Source organism: Cynoglossus semilaevis, chromosome 4 (genome assembly GCF_000523025.1).
Source record: "Cynoglossus semilaevis isolate Cse_v1.0 chromosome 4, Cse_v1.0, whole genome shotgun sequence".
NCBI classification, from domain to species: domain Eukaryota; kingdom Metazoa; phylum Chordata; class Actinopteri; order Pleuronectiformes; family Cynoglossidae; genus Cynoglossus; species Cynoglossus semilaevis.
In genome coordinates this window covers 15,437,898-15,459,287 of record NC_024310.1, presented here as the reverse complement: position 1 = coordinate 15,459,287, position 21,390 = coordinate 15,437,898, and the positions used below count along the sequence as shown (strand labels likewise).

Genomic DNA, 21,390 nt, shown 5'->3' with positions numbered 1-21,390 from the left:
CACTTCTTTCATCATGATAATATTCCAGAGGCCACCTCTTCTCTCTCCATCTCCTCTGGCTGAATAACGGTCTGTCTTTCCTCATCAACGTTGGCTCTTTGTTTGAGAGGCCTCACTCTGTGGAGACATCAGACCGCTGCTCTTTGTCTATGTCTTCTCTCTGTTTTTCCCCTGAACCAGCCTGGGTGGGCCAGCACTGCCCAAACAACTTTTCTCCATCCGAGGCCTGAGGTGCCTGGGGTTACTCTGAGGACAAACTGAATCTGCCAGTACATGCAGGTTGTACACACTGTATAAAATGTCCTTGTGCCAACAGACGTGGTGAATATTTACACACAGGCCCTCAAAGATATTCATTCACAAAAATCTGACTAAAACTACACTAAGAGCAGCATTTCTGCTACATTCACCAATGAGAGCCAAGAACACACCGAGAGGTCCCACCCCCTCCCCCACAGCCACCCTTTAACTCTTCTACTGCTCGGCTGTGAAAAAGAAGCTGGCCTTAGATCAGGCCCATGTTCAGGACTTTGTTGAATAGAATACTTCTGCTCTGACATCATCGATAATCAACTTTTTCTACAACCAATCAAGGCAGACAGACGAAGACTGAACCAAGTCTGTTGCCTTTGAGAGGAACACTGATGAGAGAAGCTGAAGATGATTTATCTTCTGTCTCACAGCCAACATACGGACACTGTAGACAAACACTAATAAAGTTAAACAACAAGTATATTAGTTGGTGTGCCGTATCTGTGTGTGTCTCTGTGTGTGTGTCTCTGTGTGTGTGTATACAGTGTCACGTTTCCTGGTTGCTATAGTATCCGACAGACGCTTCCCTGCATCACGCACACAAATGCCGCCACTCAGAGAACTAACACAGTCTGTAACCAAACATGTCCCTCAAGACCTATTTATACGTCAATTCATCCAGGCCACACTTCACTCCCCCTCTGCTGCACCACCTCCCCCCTGGAGGGAGCAGAGGAGGAGGTGGAGGTTAGGAGAGAGGAGGTCAGGCTGGAGAAAGGAGGAGTTCAGGAAGGAGAAGATGAGAAAGACAGGAAAATACACAAGGAAAATAAATAAATACAATCTTAGACAAAGGAGGACGACGAGAGTGATGATGATAAAGATGGTGATGCAGAATTTCACTTCTTCTCCCTAGGGGCTGGTGAACTCTCACCCTCATCCTTAAGCTCATCAGGGATGATTTGGCTGGGGTCCCTGAGGTCATGATGTGCATTTATTACTCTGAGAGGGGCTGATGGGAAATGTGTACAACTCTACAACAGGGTCATCATTTACATCGTTTATCAACCTTCACCTGAATCAATATGTGAGGATGTAATGATCACATTATCACATTATGTAACAATCCACTGAGTGGTGCCTTCACTGACCTCAGAAGGCTTACTGACGTATGGTCACTGCATGATGTGGACAGAGGTGTCTGACCGTGCCGCATAACACTTCAAATCTCTGCTCAAATATCATGTTGTGATCCTATTTACATCTGAGGTGATGAAACACTTCAGCAGCCTGTGAGCAACAGCTGTGATTGACCTGCAGCGATTGATCGCTCTGTCTAAACCAATACTGATCGCCCAGCTGATTCTAGTGATGCCTTTGTTACCACCTGAATGTCCCTGAGGCCCAGTCCTGTCTGCACACACTTCCCTCCGTCTGCTCATCAATCAATCAATCACTCAATCAATCAACCCACCATTCACCCTGTCCACCTGTGGGACCATCCTTCTTCTGACTTTTTCTTATTTCAGTTATGTTCTCTGGTCCTGGTCCGACTCAGTGGACCTTCTCTGACACATGGGATCTGCCTAGGTTAAAACCAACCCAACTGGGTTTTAAGCAGTGGTCAACTGTGGACAGTGGGACAAGTATGAAGACAGATGGACGTATATACTGGTACAGGAAAGACAGCTGTGACGTTAGAGACACAGATGAGGAACCAGTGGACTCATGGGAGATTTTTTATGGTCGCACTGACAGAAGGATGGAGGTGTGCTCTCTGGAGGGAGGAGGTATGACGGAGGAGGCGTGCTCTAAACTGGACCTCGGGGAATGAGAAAAATAATCTGAATTTATTTAGAGGCTAATTGTATCCAGCGTTTGTTAAAAAGCTGTATTGGTTGGACAGATGATGATGATGATGATGATGATGATGATGACGACAATTATGTTGGGTCTCACCAACCATCACCAGCCATCCTGATGTGAACGTGCATGATAAACACATCACAATAACTTGTCTGAAATGCGAGAAGTTTTGTTAACCAAGTATGTGCCATGCTTTCACACATAACATGCACATTGTTTAGCCAATCAAATGACGGCAGCTTAGCCACATCAGATGACGCCCAGCTCTGCTATTGTCCCTGCAGGAATGGCAGATGGAGGACTAAAGAGAACTGTGGAGGCCTTAGAGAAGAGGAAATGATTTGGCAATACTGTGGATTCAAGGGAGAAGATGATTTTCAGACTCAGGTATTGTGTTGGACCTGCAGAGTGGTTGTAGCCACATCTAGAGATAACAGCACCAACCTCCATCACCACCTGCTGCACCACCATAAAGAGCTGCACAAGCAATTGAATCAAGAACACAAAAGCCAAGCAGCACTAAAGTAACGCAACCATCACAGCAGCAACAGTGCATTGCTCAGCATTTTATGAGTATGACTCCATATGAAAAGTCCCCTGAACAATACACAGAAATTACAGAAACCACAACTCACTATTTGGGTAAGGACCTGATGCCCATTAATACTGTGACCAGACCCGGATTTGAGAATCTAGTTAAACTCAAAAGACATGACATGATATGAGGTGCCATTATGGAATTGGATGAGAAATGGTGTCCTTTTATTTCAAGAGATGTTTTTGTATTTGTAAGGAGCAAGAAAAATTAAACTTTAAATTCCTAATAAATGTAATAACGTGTAAATTAATGTTATGTGGATTTAATTCAATAAACATATTTATATTTAATACTATTTATACTTAGTTCATTGTCATCAGGTATTCAACTTAAATATTTTCTTGGATAGTTCTGTTCATACTGGCTCTTCAGCCCCGTTTGAAAAAGACTGTTGTCAACAGAAACGGCATGTGTGGTCTGGATAAGTCACATGGACAGTTGGTAAAGGCTTAGTGTGATGTGTTGAATAAATCAGTAACGGGCTCAGAGCATGTGAAGCAGTCAGAAGGGTTGGCAGAATCACTGAGAAGTCATCAATCACTGACCCACACACAGAGTTTGTGTTCACACTCACCTCTGTCAAACTCATCCTGAATCTGTGTGGAAGGAGAGATAAAAAAGTATCATCAGTTCACATGTAACATAACTTCATTTACATTAACCAGTCAGTGTTGACTGTAAATCAGTTGTATTGTTGTGACAGTATCACACTCAAAGACATGGTGAAGACGTGGACTTCTGACTGGTCTTCTTTTTATTAACATGTATTTGTGTTGGATTTCCAACACTAATACAGCACCTAAACATTTTCAAAATATCCATATTATAAACATCTTTGATTGAAATGTTTTCTTTTATATCATTATTATCAATATTTTAAAGGTTAGTTTTTCATAACAAAAAAAAAACAACAACACATTTTTAAATTCAACCTAGAGAGTGAGGCACAGTTCAGATGTGGTGAATATCTCCACCTGGTGGCCGTGTGCTACAGTTACTTCCCAGTCATCCTTCACTCAAAGTTAAACCACAGTTCAGTTCATTTTATGAAGTGATGGTCTGCTTCACCCAGACCACTGAACCATTCAAATGCTGTAACAGATCATGACCTCGGTCTTAGACTGATATTAAATGAAATAACCATTTCATTTAATGAAACTGCTTCATTATCATATATGTAGAAATAAAAGTCCTTCTCTATTTTGTTCCCCATTTTATACTAAAGAGTATTTTGTTCACATTTTCAATGTCAGGTCATCAGCGAACAATAGCTGCTGCTGTGTTGTGTCCTGAAGGTGGTGTGAGTGGAGGTGTTAACAGGGCTGTTAGAAGCTCCTCCACACCTTAGTGTGGCTGCTGCCTGAGAGCTGGAAATCAAGTAGTTCCCACACAGAGGCAGAAAGGTCCAGAGTCCACCACCAGTGGGTTCCTGTGTCACAGGTGATGAGCCTGTCATAAAGAACACTGACTCCACAGGAACCTCAGGAGGATCATCACCAGAACATAATGGCCATAGTGTCTTTGTAGGTTCTAGGCCATGCAGTTAAGTAGGGAACAACTGAACTGAAACTGGACTGTCTTGGTTTCTTGGAGTTTTACAAATTTTCCCAAAGGAAACTCCAGAGGGATTAATAAAGTTATTTCTATCTATCTATCTATCCACCCATCTATTCATCTATCTACATGTGGTCACAGCACCACCTGTCGAGAGACCGTGGAACTCCATGCTCTGAGAGGAGTAGGTGACAATGACAAAAAACATACTGTATGTGATAGTCAATCCAGGAATCTCTATCACCACACACCGCACACACACTGACTGACAGGACATCACTGAAGTCTCTCAAGTTATTTGTTAAAAATATGACTGCAATTCTTAACAAAGTGCACTTGTACATGTTCTGAGCCACGGCCTTTCTGGTGAATTAAACAACCAGAACCACAGAGCAGTCAAGTTGTCAGAAGGGGCTTACGGACCTCATTTACAAGACCACGATGATGATGACGATTTAGTCATTTCAGGCAGAGGTTAAGTGAGTCGATATCTTAAGGTTGTTCTCTTTCAGTTTCTTTGACATTCATTCTGCTGCAGGATGATGCTTTCCCACACTGACAGCATCAAAGTAACTGAACAACAAAAGGACTTTAATGTGACAGAAGTGTGCCCTCTTTGAAGCTGCTTCTTCCCAGAGCAACACCTCCAACAGTCTGAGGGCTGAGCCCAGGAACACCGCCCTGTGCAGACAGAGGGCGGCCCAACTTTTATGATAGACTGACAGACCAAGGTCTGAAAGGCTCTCACACCTTGAGCCAGGATGAGACGCCATGGCCACTTGAAAGACTCAGCCATTAAGTTCAATGACACGTTGTTGGTTTTTACAACAATCCTTTGATTTTTGATGCTGCAATGACTTTTACTGAAAAGACTGAAGAAGAAAAAAAATCAGTGATTCAAACATTAAGAGTTGTCTGAATTAATACAAGGTGAATTAAAGGCTCCAACATTAACTTCTGTATCTTGTTCTGTAAATTGGGTTGATCTTTTTAATCTTAATCTGCAGGTAATCTGAGAAACCTGGTCCACTATTAACAAGGCTTTAATGCTGGGACTGGTTCCAGACCCAGTTCCCAGGGCCTGGGTCCAGCCACGGTTTAGTGGTACTAAAGAGTACTAAAAAGTGGAAATGACAGTCATTAGTGTGTGGAGGCGTCCTCCAACATCCCTTTAAACTTCTGAAGCCAGAGCTCAGACGTCTGTCAACAGTGTGTCGAGTGTGCCGCTGCCGCCACAACACATAAATGTGACAGTGAGACACAAGGGGGAAGCTGAGGGTGAGATAAGTGTGCTCCCTTCCTCTCCCACAGAGACACCTCCACCTGAATCTCCTCTCCCTCATCTGCATGAGAGTTGGTGGAAAGCACGTTCACACCTCTGTCAGACAGAAACACCTCACAGCAGAGCAGTGAAGTGTGCCACAGGATGTGAGGAGAAGGGGAGTAGGAGGTGGGGGGAGAGGTGAATCAAAAGAAAAAACTGGTGAAAAAGTTCACAGATACATGTTGAAGTGTGACAATGCCACACTGTGTGTGTGTGTGTGTGTGTGTGTGAGTGAGAGACAGCATAACACTTACCTTGTTGCCTTGTTCATCCACTGAGTTTGAACCTAAAATAAAGAAAAAAAAAAAACAATTTTAAATCTTTTTGAAAACTCCTTGAAGCATGGGATTTTTGTCCACAACGGGCTATAACCTAGTGAATAAACATTGATGACCAAAAACATTGTACCACCAGAGCCTGAATGTCACATGTCATCTGTCATTGACAGGTTTCTTATATTAGTTGGTTAAAAGCAGAACTAACCAACTGGAATCACAACTGAAGTTTATTTTATTACACTTTAAATAAATAATGTTTTTTTTAAAATAAAATAATACATTATGTGTAACATAATATAAAAAAGGTAATAATATAAAAATATAATAAAATAAATTAACAAAACACATCAGTCTCAATGGACATAACATTTTTTAAATTTTAGTTTCCTCCTAAAAATAAAACATACGAAACCAGAGAGTTTATATTAACAACACAAAGTTAAACATTTGATGGCATTCCAATTATGTAATTAATGTAAACCATGACTCTAGCATAACCAGCTTCAAACAAGAACATTCTAAATCCATTACTCATTCATTGAAAGAAGTTTTACACAATTAATTCTTGGACTTCAGTCAAACAGACAGCTGTCACATGACCAGAGTGAAGCGAGCGGCAGTAGAGAAGTTCACCGACTGTTTTACTCTGTTCTTCTCCTTTAACTTCATACATCACACATCAGAAGTCACATCAGCAGTAGTATTAAGAACACCAGTCAAATGTTGATATGAAGGTTTCCAAAAACATCCACAGTTCCATCGTTTCAAACATGATTTTTTTTAACACAACAACCAAATCGCCTGTCAGGTCTCAAAGAACTGTTTTCTGCTCATTTCTCCTCAGATCGTATCTCACTAAAAAACATGCACTTCACAAACCTGTATGCTGGGAAACCAGACTGGATGACCAGACAAGATGTAAAGCTGCAAAGAAGCAAAGATGCATTCTGTTCCCACTGAACAATAATCCAGTAATAATCCAGAATTTGGTAAATCCCAAATGACCAGCCAATAAATCCTTTTTGTTATTCCAGATATTGAATGAAAGTAATCCAAAACAGCAACAAAGGAGTGGAATAGCAGGAATTAAATCCAAGAGAATAAAAAATTCTATCTCCGTCATCTGTCTCAGACCCAAATCAGAAATCCACCCCTGACCGAAGGTCTCAATCATCCAGTGCTGCATTCTGGTTCTTCATCAAAAAAGTTAAATCCAACAGAGAAATATTGTAAAAAGAAGAGAAAATCCAAACAGTAAAATCCTCTCCAGCCTTAAAAACATCCTGAAGCCAACAGTGGACTTCCCTCCATCACTGCTGGGTTCAGCGACGTAGTAATCATCTGCTGATTCTACAGCCAACATCTTTTTAAATAAATGTCAGACTGAGCCTAAACCTTACATCTCCTCTCAGACTAAAACACTGTAACACAGCTCCTTCACATGTTGGCTTTAAAATAAGGGTTGCTGCTCCTCTCTGCCTTACAGCGGAGGGCAGAGCCTGCCTACCCCAACAGGAAGTGGAGGGTAATAAACCAGACACACCCATAGTTAACAGACCTCTCAAACACAGACACTACCAACAAGTGAAGGAGTCCATTCAGATTAGGTTTGACATTAGGATTCGCAGGTGCTGCTCATTTAACTAAAAAAATCACTTTAATTAAATGTAATAGATTATAAAATATTGGTGATGGCGAATATAGAAGCACCAATGATGAGTGATCTCAGTGACACAGCAACAGAGGGTTTGCTGAACTGCAGGGTCTATTAGATGGACTCAAATATTAATACAAATAATCTTTATGTTTTTAAGTTAAACCTATGTAGTGGGTTGGGCAATATTAGCAAAGAAAAAGTATACTAACAAGCCAACACCTTTATTCTAATAGGTTAAAATGACCAATGAGCCATGTCTGAAATGTGTAAACATTAAAAGTTAATTGATAACTCTGGTTGCACAGACATTAAAATTAAACAGGACAATGTGAATTAATACACACTAATGCATGTTTTCACTTGTACTCTAGAACAGCAGTGGAAATAAAATGAAGTATTACAAAAGGAACAATTTAAAGTTTAAATGGATGTCTGTGCAACTCAACTGCCTTATGACTGTGTTTCAAGTGATAAAACGGGTGCTCACATGTGCATTGATGAGGGTGTGTTGCACAAAAAAGAATACATTATCATCACAAATAGGGTTGCCAAATTCCTTCTAAGATCAATAAGGAACGCATAACTTTTCCTATGAAGCGCCTGGTTACTCATTAATTCCATTGACAATTTACAAGCTATGTTTGATTCTCATGCTAATATGGGACAAGGTGTGTCCCATTTCAGCTCAGCGTATGTATGTTTATAAATATGGGAAATTCCTTTGGTAGCCCTAATAACATGGCACTAATCTTAATGTGGCAAATATTTCCCTGGGGATGTTTTTCTGACGATTAAACACACAAAATAAAATTTTGCACAAATTTAATCTATATCAGAGTTAAGCAGTAATGAATATATGTCAAAATACTGTGTCTTCACCATGAAACGTCAGAGCAGCAGACAGGGCAGTTTGTTCAGACTACAACGTGGCCCTGTATGTTAATGACCAACATCAGCTCTAGAAGGACACTTCATCCTGCAGATAAGGAATTACGTTTCTTTTCTAACCCTTGATGAACATCTAAGATACATAACTAACAAGATTAAAAATGACAGCTCCTCTATCTGGCTTGATGTTGAGAAATCTTTGTTCAGTTGTCCTCTACAAAATCTAGTTTTTATTAATAAACTAATGTATGTGTGTTTTCTGTGTGTTTGCTTATTTAGAATAATTTCCTGCAGCAACAGCATCACTGACAGCAGAAGTATGTCCAGTTAAATTAGGATCAGGTGACTTATTTAGTTTAGGTGATTAAGACATAGTGTAGGTCAGAACTCATCTACAGCGACAAGAATCAGTAACTACTCACCAAATATGTAGACCACGCTCACTGCACCCCCCAGGCCCATGAGCCCTGCCATTCGTAGCACCATCTTCTTAGCATAAGCAGTGTTTTCTCTCTTCTTCTTGTCCTCACCTTGTTTTTCCTGTTTGTCCCCCTCCGTTGCCTCAGGGGGAGGCTGACCCTGGATGAAAAAAATAAAACTTTTAATTTTTCTTTCACAATCATTTCAGAGAATATAAACAACCCTGCTTCTAAACCACGAGACAGCTTAAGTTCTCAACTCCAGGAATCCTGTGTCTGCTGATATATTCCCACTATCGACATCACATTAAGTTCCTATTTCACTTTAACTTGGATACAGTACAGTGTAGTTAGAGAAGCCTTGACTTGACTGCGCACAGAGAAAATGAAGGACGGTTGAGTTTATGGTGACCTTCAACGTGAATCAATCTCGGCGATGCCATCTCATTCCGACAGATACCATAATAAAAGTTTGATTAACCAAGCTATAAATGTCAGTAAGCCTGTTGCTCCTTGATTAGTGCCAGGTTATTTTACATTTTTATATTATTTTATTTATCCCAGTAAAGATCCACTGAGATCAAGACTTTTCAAAAGTGTGGCCTGGCCAAGAAGAGGCAGCAGTCATAAAACCAGTAAACAATAATAATAATGTCAGAACAGACTTAAAACTGTAAAAATGTGAGCACATTGACAGTGCAAGATGACAGTTATGTATTAGAGTAGTAAAAAATACAAATACATAAAACAACAATTTACAATTTAAAACACAGGCACTGTTCTAATGATTTCCATTGATGGATTTTAAGGTTGGAGCAAAGGCATCCAAAGTGACAATGGAAGTTTGATTAAATTCAGATTAGAGGTCATCCCAGGCAGAAAAACTGATAGCTTTCTTTCCCATTTAAGATTTCACGCAACAAACAACAACGTATAGATTGTCATTGGAGCTTAAGGCATAATCATAGTGAACACAATTTCTATCTTTCGTCATGATAATAAAAAAAGTGTAATTTCACACTGTTTACGTGCACAAGATATATGGAAAAACTTTTTACTGTATTTAAGGACTGATTTTTGTTTTTAAATCATAGCACTTTGTTGACTGTTGTAACAAAGAAATAATTTAGTAACATCCATTTGAACCCTTGGTAAAAAAAACTCTGGTGTAAGATCATCTGTCTGTATTTCAGAGAACTGTTTGTTAGTTTCTTTGAATGTTGTCATTTTATATTTGTGACAGAAGTTTTTTTCTTTGCATGTATAATTTAAATAATTCTACTCTGTAAACCAGAAAAACATATATTTGGAGTTAGACAATTCTCCCTTTTCCAGATGTTTCATTTTTTAATTTTCATTTAGTTTTCAAAGGATAGCTGCTTTTTCTGCCCACATTGCGCTACCGTTGACCACGTGCAGCAGCAGGGTTTCCTATAATTACTATAATTGGTAAAAAGAAACCAACATACTTTTTGAGATATAAAAAAGAACAAACAATGCGAAATTACAAAATGTATAACTACTACTATGTTAAATGTATAATAAATTGAACACACGATATTAAAGGGCGCCAGGCACATCGTAGATTTGAATGTTTCTTCTCTTGTTATCAGAGATTATGACTGGGGTTTGTGTGTTCTGTTGTCGTCATTAATGGGACTGAGAAGTTTTCAGTTTTCATACTCTATCTGTCAGATAACGAGTTAGCCATGCTAAGCTAACCTTGGTTAATTCATTTATTCACCATTATACGGGAGGAACAAGCGGAACTAACGCGTATAAAACTGACATTTATCAAGTCAACAGTTATTCAAAAGGCCTCTCGTACCACAACGAGTCAGCCTATTTTATCGCTCATTAGCAAATATATTTTGACTTAAGGTAACGCTAAACGTTGAAAATGACATGGAGGTAACCTTGATTTAGATACACAGGAAGCTCGAAAGGGTGGAGTTCCAAGCACACTGACGCATTGCTTTTCCCGTAAAACGCCGTTTCAGGCTCTAGAGTACTTAAATCGAGCGCACACATGCGTCTAGTTACTTCACCTGACTCTGTTGCTGCTGCTGTTGAAGCCTTTCCTGAAGGATAGCCTGCGCTAGTCCACCTGTACCGCCGCCGGCTCCAGCAGACGGCTTGTCCGTGGATAACGTCCGTACCACAGCGTCTGTCTGGGCCTGAGAAGACAAACCTGTCCGTGCGACCCTAAGCCTCAAGAGGCTCCGGCTAGCTCGCACACACATGGGGAACACAGACGTAGCCGACATCTTGGATTGTAGCACTATCGCCGGTGAATGTGTAGGAGATAGAGTCAGAAGGACAAAGGGTGCTGATTGGCTGAACATCCGATGACTGATGTGGAGGAAAACCAATCATGGAGACGGAAGGCCATGCGCGACAGAAGCCGGGCGGGGCCTAGCTTTCTGTCCAATCAGGAGCCAAAATGAGTCTGACCTTCGATTGCGACACAAACTACCACAAGGGTGGATGTCTAAGTGGCCAAACTGCTTTTTGCTAAGTAAAAATCAACACAAGCATATGGGATTTTGTCTTATCACAGTTTCAATTCTTTCTCTCACTCGAAAGGCATGTTTTTTTTTACCACCAATACAACCTAAAACCTGAAAAACGTTTTCTCCGGATGATGTCCTGACACAAATATTTCCAAATCATTAAAAATAAATCTTAACACCACCAGGATAAATAAAACCGCAAAAGCCAATCAACTGTAATATATTACACACATTTAAAGGTTGAACTGCAATGAATCAAATAAAAGACTATGATGACCTAGAGACTAATATACTGTGTAATAAACAACCAGCTATATAACTTTGAACATGTAGTATGTACTATTGAATTTCTAACCCTTCTTTTTTGTCTTGATTTTCTTGAACTCAATTAGCTCACCAAGGCCCTTGTAGGTTAATGAACCTGTTAAAATATGTTGTGATACATCTTTACAATGGAGAAATATACAGCCAGTAAAAAATGTTTACTAGTTATATTCTATAATAGTATACACGTATAATAATAATAATAATAACTACAACAAGACACATGGTATTAGTTTGTTAATGCCTAATGTGTTAATATCTGTGAAACAGTTTATTATATTTATTTAGCTATTTTAGATAAAGCTGTAATTGTTTGGTCAGCGTGATGGTGGCAAAAAAGTCAGTATTTTGCCATTCTGCAGCAATAATGAAGAGAGAGAAACAGAGAGAGAGAGAGAGAGAGAGAGAGAGGGAGAGAGACCTAGCGCTTCATCTCCAATGAGCATCATCATCCTCCTCAACGTCAGACTGATCTATGAACAGAGATCATCACACAACGATCCGCGGCTTGGTTTCAGGTAAATCGAGAAACACATTTATAATTTTGTGAGTGTATGAGCGCGCTAATAATCAAATGTTAATCCTGTGATGAAGATAATGTTGACGATGGAGAGGAAGGTGATGATGAGGAGGATGATGGTGCTGAGAAATGGAGGCGCTGGTCTAAACAAAGCGTCGTCAATAGTAATATTCCTCCGTCCTCCATCAGTTACACTGCGGTACATATCATCCACTGACTTTATGGTGGAGTTCATTCTTAACACCAACGGCCCCGTGTCTTAGTTTATTTGGTTGTAATTTTTTTTGCGTGTTTTCATTGCATGTCGCGGGGCGTTTCTTTACTACGCACATTGGCCCAAAGCGAAGCTCCAGCCCGAATCGTGGCTGTTGGAGGTGGATGTTGTTTTTTATGGATGTGTCTGCAGGAGGAGGTTGAGGCTGAGACTTAAGTCCTGTTTCTGGAACCTGTTCGTTTGTGAAGCTTTATGTTATTGATGATGTGGTTTGATTTAAAATGGAGGCTGAAGGGAGAGAGGAGGAGGAGGAGGATGAAGGAGGCTGCCATGGCCTCCTCTGACTCATCCTGTACATATAGAGAAGCATGGAAATATTCTGGCACAAATGAATATCTGTAAAACGAGTTCGATTTTTTAATATGTATTTTTTTTACTTATTTGTTTACAAATAGGCCTTTATAATTTCGTTTTTTTAAGCTCTAGAACAGGCTGTCTGAATATTAACAAGTGATGATTTTTAACCTATGAATTGAATTCTTCTTCTCTTGACGCACTAAACAAGATCGTCCTTATCCATAGGCTTTTTACTGGGCTGCATGGAAATACTGATTAATATGATTCTCCAGAGGACCACTCAGTGGGCAGGTGGTTTGTGCGCTTTTGCCTTACAGTAGGAAAATTAGCAGTTTAATCCTCTGTGTGTGGGGGTTCTCTCCAGGTTCTCCAGTTTCCCCCACAGGCCAAAAAACATGTAGATTAGAGGTTAGGCAAATGTTCCCTCTAAGCCTCTTGAGTGTGAATGGTGATTTGTTTATAGACAGATAGATGTATTTAATACATACGTTACACATACAGTTATATAAGTTAGCCCCATTTTAAAGTAAACCCCAGACAGACCCTAACCTGGCAGCAGGATCACAGTACACACTCTTTGGACATTACACATTCAGGAAACTATGGAAGTGTAATTCAAAGATGCACCAGTAGGACAAGTTCAGTTCCTTTTGTTGTCTTGTGTTGTTATTTATTTATTCTCATACCCTGAGTCATACAGTCACATTGCATAACCTTTATGTCCTGGGTTCACCCTGGTTACGATGTTGAATACTTGGTCTGGACTGGACTCATCCAGTTACATGTGTTATTAAACTGTTTTTTCCTCTCCATCACAGTGTAGCAAAGAAAAAAGTAAATACATGTTTTTTCCCTGAAGCATACTAGTTCAGTCAGACTTGACTTGATGAAGCTCGACAGTCATTAATGTGATTTTAGTCTCATGCCTCACAGGCCTCATATCAACATGGAGAAAAACACAAATGTCTGTTGTTTCTTTCTTTCCTGATGGAGGATGATGGGCAGCTCAGTGATGGAATCAACAGCTACTGAATCCATTTCAGCGTCTTGTCCACTTGCTAAAGTAGAGAGCAGATTGAATCCAGTCAGGACTAATGATGGACAGGAGTGGGAGCTATGGAGCTTTTAGCTCCAGCCATCAATATCATATCCAGGCTCAATTAGCTCTATTTAGCTTTAGCTATTTATTCCTTCTCGCTATCTTTCACGTGAAACATTAATGAGCTAAGAATAGCATTGGAAAGAAGCAGATATAGTACAGATAGCCACAGACTCAGGTGGTCTGTGTGAAGTCTACGGTGATCAGTGAGTCAGACCAAAGACTCAAAGACTCAAACACAGTCCGTCCTGTGTTCCTCTCAGCATCGGAATCACAGTCAGAATCAGCTTTACTTCTGGAACAACCAGGGAATTTGACTCTGGTCTCAACCAGCAGATCATTGTGATGTCACAGCACATCATTGTTAACTAGTGACGATTGTTACAAACACAGATTTGAATTAAATAAAGTGCCGTCGTGTTCTGACTCCTCTGTAACAGGCCCAGCTGCAGAAACCCTCATCATGACTAAAGAGGAGGAAAACCTGGAGACGCAGGAGAAGGAGAGACATGAGAGAGAGGAGCAGGAGGAGGGCAAGGCTCAGCGAGAGGAGGAGGAAGCTCTAACTGAAGAGGAGGGGGAAGAAGAAGAGGAAGAGGATGAAGAAAGAGAGGAGGAAGAATATGAACTACAGGAGAACAGGGCAGAAGTAGAGGAAGAGGAGGAGGACGAGGATGAGCCAGAGGAGGAGGAACAGGACGACAGAGAGGAGAGGGAGGACGAGGAGACTCCCCTAGTGGAACCAGAACCAGAGGTGGAGCCAGAGGTGGAGCCTCTGTCAGTGTCCCAGTTTCAAAGCCCAGTTCATGAACCACGTCGCCGTGCAATGGTCCATCCCTCCGCCCAGGCACCGTTGCCCAAGGACTACGGTACGTTAACCTTGTGTTACTGCTGGCAGCCATATTTGATTTAATGTATATTATAATATATTATGTAGGTGCACTAAACAAACAATATACGCACAATTGACTGACTGTGTGAAACCTGGGCCTGTGTTGTGTTTAGTTGAACACAATACACTGGAATTAAGGAAAGACACAAACAGTTCTTCTTCAACAACTGTGAGTTTCTTTTTAGTGCTGGATTAAAACAACGTGTCAAATATAAAGTACTCAATGTGATGACATCAGCATCACAAATCCTGCTGTTTGTTTGTTTTTTCCTCTTTTCTCATCAGTTCTGGTTGTGTGTAACCTTTCAGCTTTCATGTTCATCTTCTAATGCCACACTTGTTCCTTTGTCTCCAGCCTTCACCTTCTTTGACCCCAATGACCCTGCCTGTTTGGAGATCCTCATAGATCCTCGCACCACCATACCAGAGCTGTTTGCCATTGTGCGTCAGTGGGTTCCCCAGGTGCAGCACAAGATCGACATCATCGGGAATGAGGTTTGGAACACATTGGTATCAACTCAGCAGCATCTTATCTACAGGTGGACGTGGAGGACTGAGGAGAAGTCTGGTTCAAGCAAGGGTCAAATATGTCATGGCCTTTACTGACCTGTGGTATCAGTCAAGTTTAGCATGTGTTCAAATGTGTGAACAAACACAGAGAGTGAGACAAAAGATTCTCCAGAGACTGTGCTGAGTCACTGTGGGAGGGAGTCAAGAAAGAGGATAAGTGTTACTTCAGTATTTTCCCATAAATCTATAAAATAACAGCATACATTCTCAGTGATAGAATGTCACTCCATCAGCTAACAATGGGGTCTGTAACCTCTGACAGAGTTATCATTTTACCTGCCATCTACTGGCCTCTTGCATTTAAAGGCAGGATTTTTTGTGTTAGATTTTGGTAAATCTGTAAAACATTAAATACCATCTCAGTGGGAGCCAGTTCGAGGTGCCCCACAGCAGGTGGCGCCAGTGTGTGGCCCCTGGGAGTCTTTAATGGTAAAGTTAGTTGCCAGACTCCTCCTGTCAATCACGTCATGGCCAATCACAGTTCTGTTTCTCTCTCTTTGTCAAGGTCAGTGTCTTCTTCCTTACTTCTCCTCACAGACAACAACACTGAGACAGTGTGAAGGAGCTGGTGGCTGAGAGTGTGTGTGTGTCATCACGTGTGTGTGTATGTGTGAGAGAGATCAGTGCAGAAATACCACACCCATTTGAAAGACTTAAGTTTGTGATTTTTGTCCTGGGCTCAGATTCTGAAGCGTGGTTGCCACGTGAACGACCGTGACGGTTTGACTGATATGACGCTGCTTCACTACAGCTGTAAAGCTGGAGCACACGGAGTCGGTGAGAATCACTTTATCACTGATCTGTGATCAGACTCTTACGTGTTATTATTCAACATCAACAGAATCTTTTTTTTTCATTTATAAATAAAATAAACCAACTGTAACTTACCTGTGTGATGCAGGTGATCCAGCAGCAGCGCTGCGTCTCAGCAGTCAGCTGATCTCACTGGGTGCTGATGTGAGTCTGAGAAGTCGCTGGACCCACATGAATGCTCTGCACTACGCCGCCTACTTTGACGTCCCAGAACTGATCCGAGTCCTGCTCAAAGCAGCTCAACCCAGAGGTGGGAACACACACCAGGACCATGACACTGATGAGTTCTTCAGTCACTTCTGTTCAGGCAGATGTTAGTGTGCCCTCTGTCATCCACAGTGATGAACTCCACCTGCAGTGACTTCCACTACGGTACAGCTCTGCACATCGCTGCCTCCAACCTGTGCCTGGGTGCAGTCAAGTGTCTGTTAGAGCACGGAGCCAACCCTACAGTTAGGGTACGGCCACTGCAAACCTATGATTCACCTGCAAAATGACAAATGGTTTCAGCTAAAGCCTTGAGTATTTGTGATAATAAAGAAAGAAAGTAACTCCCAGCCTGGTCTCTCTGCAGAATGATAAAGGTCAGGTTCCAGGGGAGGTGGTCCCTGACCCCATGGACATGAGTCTGGACAAGGCCGAGGCTGCCATGGTTGCCAAAGAGCTGAAGCAGCTGCTGTTGGATGCTGTTCCCCTGAGCTGCAACCTTCCAAAGGCCACGCTCCCAAACTACGACAACATCCCAGGAAACATGATGCTGACCTCACTGGGGCTGAAGCTGGGGGACCGTGTGGTGCTGGACGACATGAAGGTCAGCAGTTCTAGTTTGACCTTTCGCCTCTGCAAAAACAACTTATTTTAGTCTGAGTAGTGAATGTCTGCAGGAGGACTGAAGTAGGATTAAAGCTGTGGCAAAAAAAGAAAAGTGTCAGAAACAGACACACCTGTGGTTCTGTGAATATAACATCAATTATACCTGTATTAACCAGTGGTATCAGCACCGTGAGGTGACCCTCCCCTGGGATTTTGTTTGTTGTCATTTCTGACTCTTGAAAAAAAAAGACGTAGTACAAACCTACTACCAACTTGAATCTAGTGTGAACACAGTGTTAAACTAGTGTGAATCTATTATAAACTAGTGTGAATCTATTTTACTAAACTAGTGTGAATCTATTACTAAACTAGTGTGAATCTATTACTAATCTAGTGTGAGTCCTGCAGTGGCTTGGACTGGGCTGTATGGTTGTGGTGCTCTTGTGTTGATAGCGTTAAGATGTGTGTGCTCTGAACAGTGTGTTCTCACTGTGTAGCTCCAGAGAGACCAGAGCAAGGATGACATCCCACCTGAAAACCTCAGACAGGTTGGTTGGGAAGACTGGACTGTAGACTGTGGACCGTAGTCCTGACTCTGTCACGTGTCCTCCTCATCACATACTTCTGTCCTGTCCCTCTGTCTCCATCCTTCATACCTGACAGAAGACACTCACATATTCTGTCTCCATGGGACATTAACCCGACCAGGTTTGTCTGCTGTTGTATCTCCCCCATCTGTCCCTCCCACAGACCGGTACGCTGAGGTTCTGTGGTACCACAGAGTTTGCCAGTGGCCAGTGGGTCGGCGTGGAGCTCGACGAGCCAGAGGGAAAGAACGACGGCAGTGTGGGAGGTGTCCGCTACTTCATCTGCCCCCCTAAACTAGGTAACAACAACTGCCCTGGGGTGGTTCACTGCTGGTTCACTGCTAACTCTAAACCCAGCCTGAACGGTGGGGTCACTAAGAGGTTCGTGTCTCTTGTCTGTCACAGGGATTTTTGCTCCAGTGTCAAAGATTTCCAAAGGTGTTGATCAGACAGTCTCCTCCGTCACCTCCACCCCACGAACTCCTCGCATGGACCTGGCCTCCCGCCTCGCTGGAAAGACCAAGAAGGAGAAGGAGAAGAAGGAGAAGGAGAGACAGAAAGGTGAGGGTAACTTCCAGTGTCAGTCCAGGCAAGTACAGAAAGACAGATCTCTGTCTGTTCTGTCCAATCGTTTCACATCTAACAGTTTGGGTTGAAGTGAAGACCACCACCCAGTACATCAGAATGATTGTGTGATCACAGCCTGTGTGTGTGTGTTTCCAGCTGAGAGGAAGAAGTCGTCAGTAGCCAGTCTGGATCCAGAAGGACTGAACGCAGAGGTTGGAGATCAGGTTCTAGTGGCTGGACAGAAACATGGCATCGTCCGATACTACGGCAAAACGGACTTCGCTCCAGGTCTGAGCAGACAAACTCTGACTCTTTGGATAAATGTGTGGGTCTTTATGTGGTTTTTACTGTGTCTGGACTGAACACGCCACGCTCCACATCTTCTCCCTTCAGGATACTGGTTTGGTGTCGAGTTAGACCAGCCCACAGGCAAACACGACGGTTCTGTGTTCGGGGTTCGTTACTTCAGCTGTCTGCCCAAATATGGAGTCTTTGCTCCGCCCTCTCGTGTCCAGAGGTAAGGATGTACTCTAACACTGAGGATCTCTCTCCATCTCCATCTCCATCTCCAGTGAAGATGTCTGTTCAGATAACAGTGGAGGAAACAGAACACACAGGAAACATTTTCACTCATAAAAACAGAAAGAAATGATGTTATCAGTTCGTTTGATATGTTCAGCCCAAATGAACAAAACCACATGCTGACGTTACCGTTGTTAGATTATTGTTAAACCACTGCTTCTGTTTCTGTGTCTGTCAGAATCGGAGGTCCTAAAGACGGCTCACGCAACGACAACCCCCTGGTGAAGAAGGTCCACCAAGTCACCAGTGAGTATCTCTTCCCCCAGTGTAGAGTCACACACCCACACACACACACACACACACACACACGTAGCGATGTCGAACGGTACCAGGAGTGTGACCTTTGCTTCTTGTTCTGCTGCAGTGTCACAGCCCAAGCGTAACTTCAACACCATGCGTTCTCCTAAAGACCTGACGTCTGAGAGCTCCATATCCAGGTGAGATACAGGCCCACGGCTTTACCTGTTAACTCCTACTCTTCTACCTCAGGGGGGTGGAGGTAGGGCTGGGCAATCCCATCAGTCATTGGCTAAGGTTGTTTGTTCTCCACCACTGAGAAAGATGAAGATGAAGGAATGAATTTCATCCTCCCTCAGAGAGGTCACATGATGACGGAACCACAACAGGAGCCTTATGTTTAACAACACGACAGAAGATTTTTCACCTTCACCTCCTCAGTAACTCTCCTCTGTTCTCGCCTCTCCTCCACCTGCAGGTTGCTGTTCTGTTGTTGGTTTCCGTGGATGCTCCGTGCAGAGATGCAGTCTTAACTGCCCCACCACCTGACGGATGCTCAGACTTCTTCGTGCTTTACTTTCTGATCCCTGTCCGACTCCCGGTCTTAGTCTCAGTCTTCAGTCTCAGAGTGAAGACCTGGGTCTTCTCTGTCTCCGTCTCGCTCCACCCACTTCCTTCTCATTCACACCACATTCACACCATCTCCTGTTAAATCTAGTGCCTTGTATCTGATCCAAATGTTTTCTTTTAACCAAACTGAATCAGCCCTGCAGTCAGAACCCTAGACAACATCCTCACATCAACAGTTAACAACTCGTCTTTAACTGTCAGATTATACAGTCAGAAAATTAAAACACAGCAGATTCATAGACAGGGTCCCAGGTTTCTCGTGGTCCTCAAAAGCAACAGGTCAACCAGGAAGTGATGTCACTAACTGGGTAATTGATGGGTGAGGTTGGATTGAGGGGCATGTTGAACAGCATGATTTGTTAGATAAAAGCTGCAGGTGGTCGACTGGAGGACGAGAACACGTTAAGGTTTTAACCTAGGAATAAACAGATTATAGTCACCTTCTTAAATGATTATAGATTATAGATTATCATAGAGCTGCAGCTGTGGTCTGTCACTAAACTGCTTACAGATGTAAAAATCAAATTAATGATGAAAAAAAGTGTCTCAACTCTAATCGTATTTTTTAAACTTAAATATATATAGGTTTATAGATAAACACTTTATTGATGATCAGACACAATCTGTCATCAAACATTTACTTCAACAGTTTTCTTTGTTTCCTCTCACACATTTAAACATGAGGTCAGCTCTGTTATCAAAGGTCAGCTCTGTTATCAAAGGTCAAGTCTGTCCAGGCTTCATTTGATGCTTTAGGAATCAGAAATACCTTCACACACACATACATACACTTTTGAAATGTCCAAAGGACTGGGCCAGTCCTGATCCTAATCCTGTCTCCAGGGTTTCCTCTCTTTCTTCTTTCCTCCTCCTCTTCCTCCTCTTCCTCTCTGAACCCCCATCATTAAACTTCTGTAATTCTGTGAATGTAAGGATCTGTGAAAAGATGTAAAAAAAGGTGTAGATGACCTGCTAAACCTGTGTGTGTGTGTGTGTGTGTGTGAGAGAACAGTCACAGTCCAGGTGTGGACACGGACACACACATCATCGTCTTTTATGGTGACATTAACTCTGATCCTGTATCTTAAAAATGTCACTTTCTTAATTTATTTTTTTATGAACATGTTTTTTTTTCTTTGTGTTGTTTCACCAACTCCAGTTCTTAATCTGGAATGAGTTAGTTGTGGAACCTGAGCTTTGACATTTGCCATGACTTTGACCTTTCGACTTCTTTAACTGATCAGGTCTCTGTCACGTCTAATTCGTGCATTAAAACAACAGTTGGTTTAAAAACAGGACAAATCCTGACGACGTGCAGACCACACAGTCCGTAGCCTCTTGTATTCTCACTAGTTTCTGCTCACATCAGCTGAACCACAGAGACAAACAGCACCTCCTAATGGACTGAGGCGGATTCACCTACTGTGAATCACAGTCAACACTTTAAAACTCAGTCTGTTGTGAGACAGCATTGACGTCAGTGGGCAGCGACGCATCACCTTGTACAGTAAACGCAGCGTACAGTCAGTGAAACCAGTGACCACTGTTGGTTTGACAATATCGTGATCTGCTGTAATAATTTAAATGTGCGGCATTCTGTATTTTGGTCACTAGGTGTCCCCGGTTAGCTAGTAGTGACTCTATGTTAAACAGAATTATGATTAGCATTCATGGCGTTTCCGGGACGATTTGAATTCAAAGCACACGGATTATTCTGTTCCTCTTCAGGGAGTTTATGTTTGATTTCTATTGAAGGACGTTGAATGTTGAGTGAGAAACAAAAATCATCACCTGACGAACCAGTGACATCTACAGAAAGTCCAGTAAGGCAGTAGT

At 42.1% G+C, this 21,390-nt stretch overlaps 2 protein-coding genes across 4 annotated transcripts in view; one reads left to right on the top strand and one right to left on the bottom strand.

Moving 5' to 3' along the window:
- The window catches only part of timm50 (translocase of inner mitochondrial membrane 50 homolog (S. cerevisiae)), a 20,276-nt gene extending 8,744 nt beyond the window's left edge, over nt 1-11,532 (bottom strand). The window contains exons 1-4 of one of the 2 annotated variants that reach the window (XM_008309545.3): nt 10,885-11,532; nt 8,840-8,996; nt 5,849-5,880; nt 3,291-3,312 (exon numbers count right to left, since the gene is read on the bottom strand). In XM_008309545.3, coding sequence (XP_008307767.1) covers nt 3,291-3,312; nt 5,849-5,880; nt 8,840-8,996; nt 10,885-11,181 — 508 coding nt within the window. In that variant the 5' untranslated portion in view covers nt 11,182-11,532. Of the gene's footprint in view, nt 1-3,290; nt 3,313-4,693; nt 5,021-5,848; nt 5,881-8,839; nt 8,997-10,884 lie in introns of those variants that run through there. The other variant, XM_025054981.1, reaches the window with a different exon arrangement.
- A 528-nt stretch (nt 11,533-12,060) lies between these two features.
- Nucleotides 12,061-21,081, top strand: clip3 (CAP-GLY domain containing linker protein 3). Of its 2 annotated transcripts, XM_008309542.3 has the most exons (15): nt 12,061-12,191; nt 14,304-14,732; nt 15,111-15,250; nt 16,009-16,102; nt 16,227-16,388; nt 16,478-16,596; nt 16,713-16,949; nt 17,449-17,499; nt 17,702-17,837; nt 17,944-18,099; nt 18,262-18,393; nt 18,499-18,622; nt 18,866-18,933; nt 19,052-19,124; nt 19,403-21,081. In XM_008309542.3, the coding sequence occupies exons 1-15, from the start codon at nt 12,149-12,151 to the stop codon at nt 19,455-19,457; spliced, it is 2,019 nt and encodes a 672-aa protein (XP_008307764.2). In that variant the 5' UTR covers nt 12,061-12,148; the 3' UTR covers nt 19,458-21,081. The 2 variants fall into 2 exon arrangements, with proteins under 2 accessions (XP_008307764.2, XP_008307766.2); XM_008309544.3 differs by lacking the exon at nt 17,449-17,499.
- The last annotated feature ends 309 nt before the right edge of the window (nt 21,082-21,390 follow it).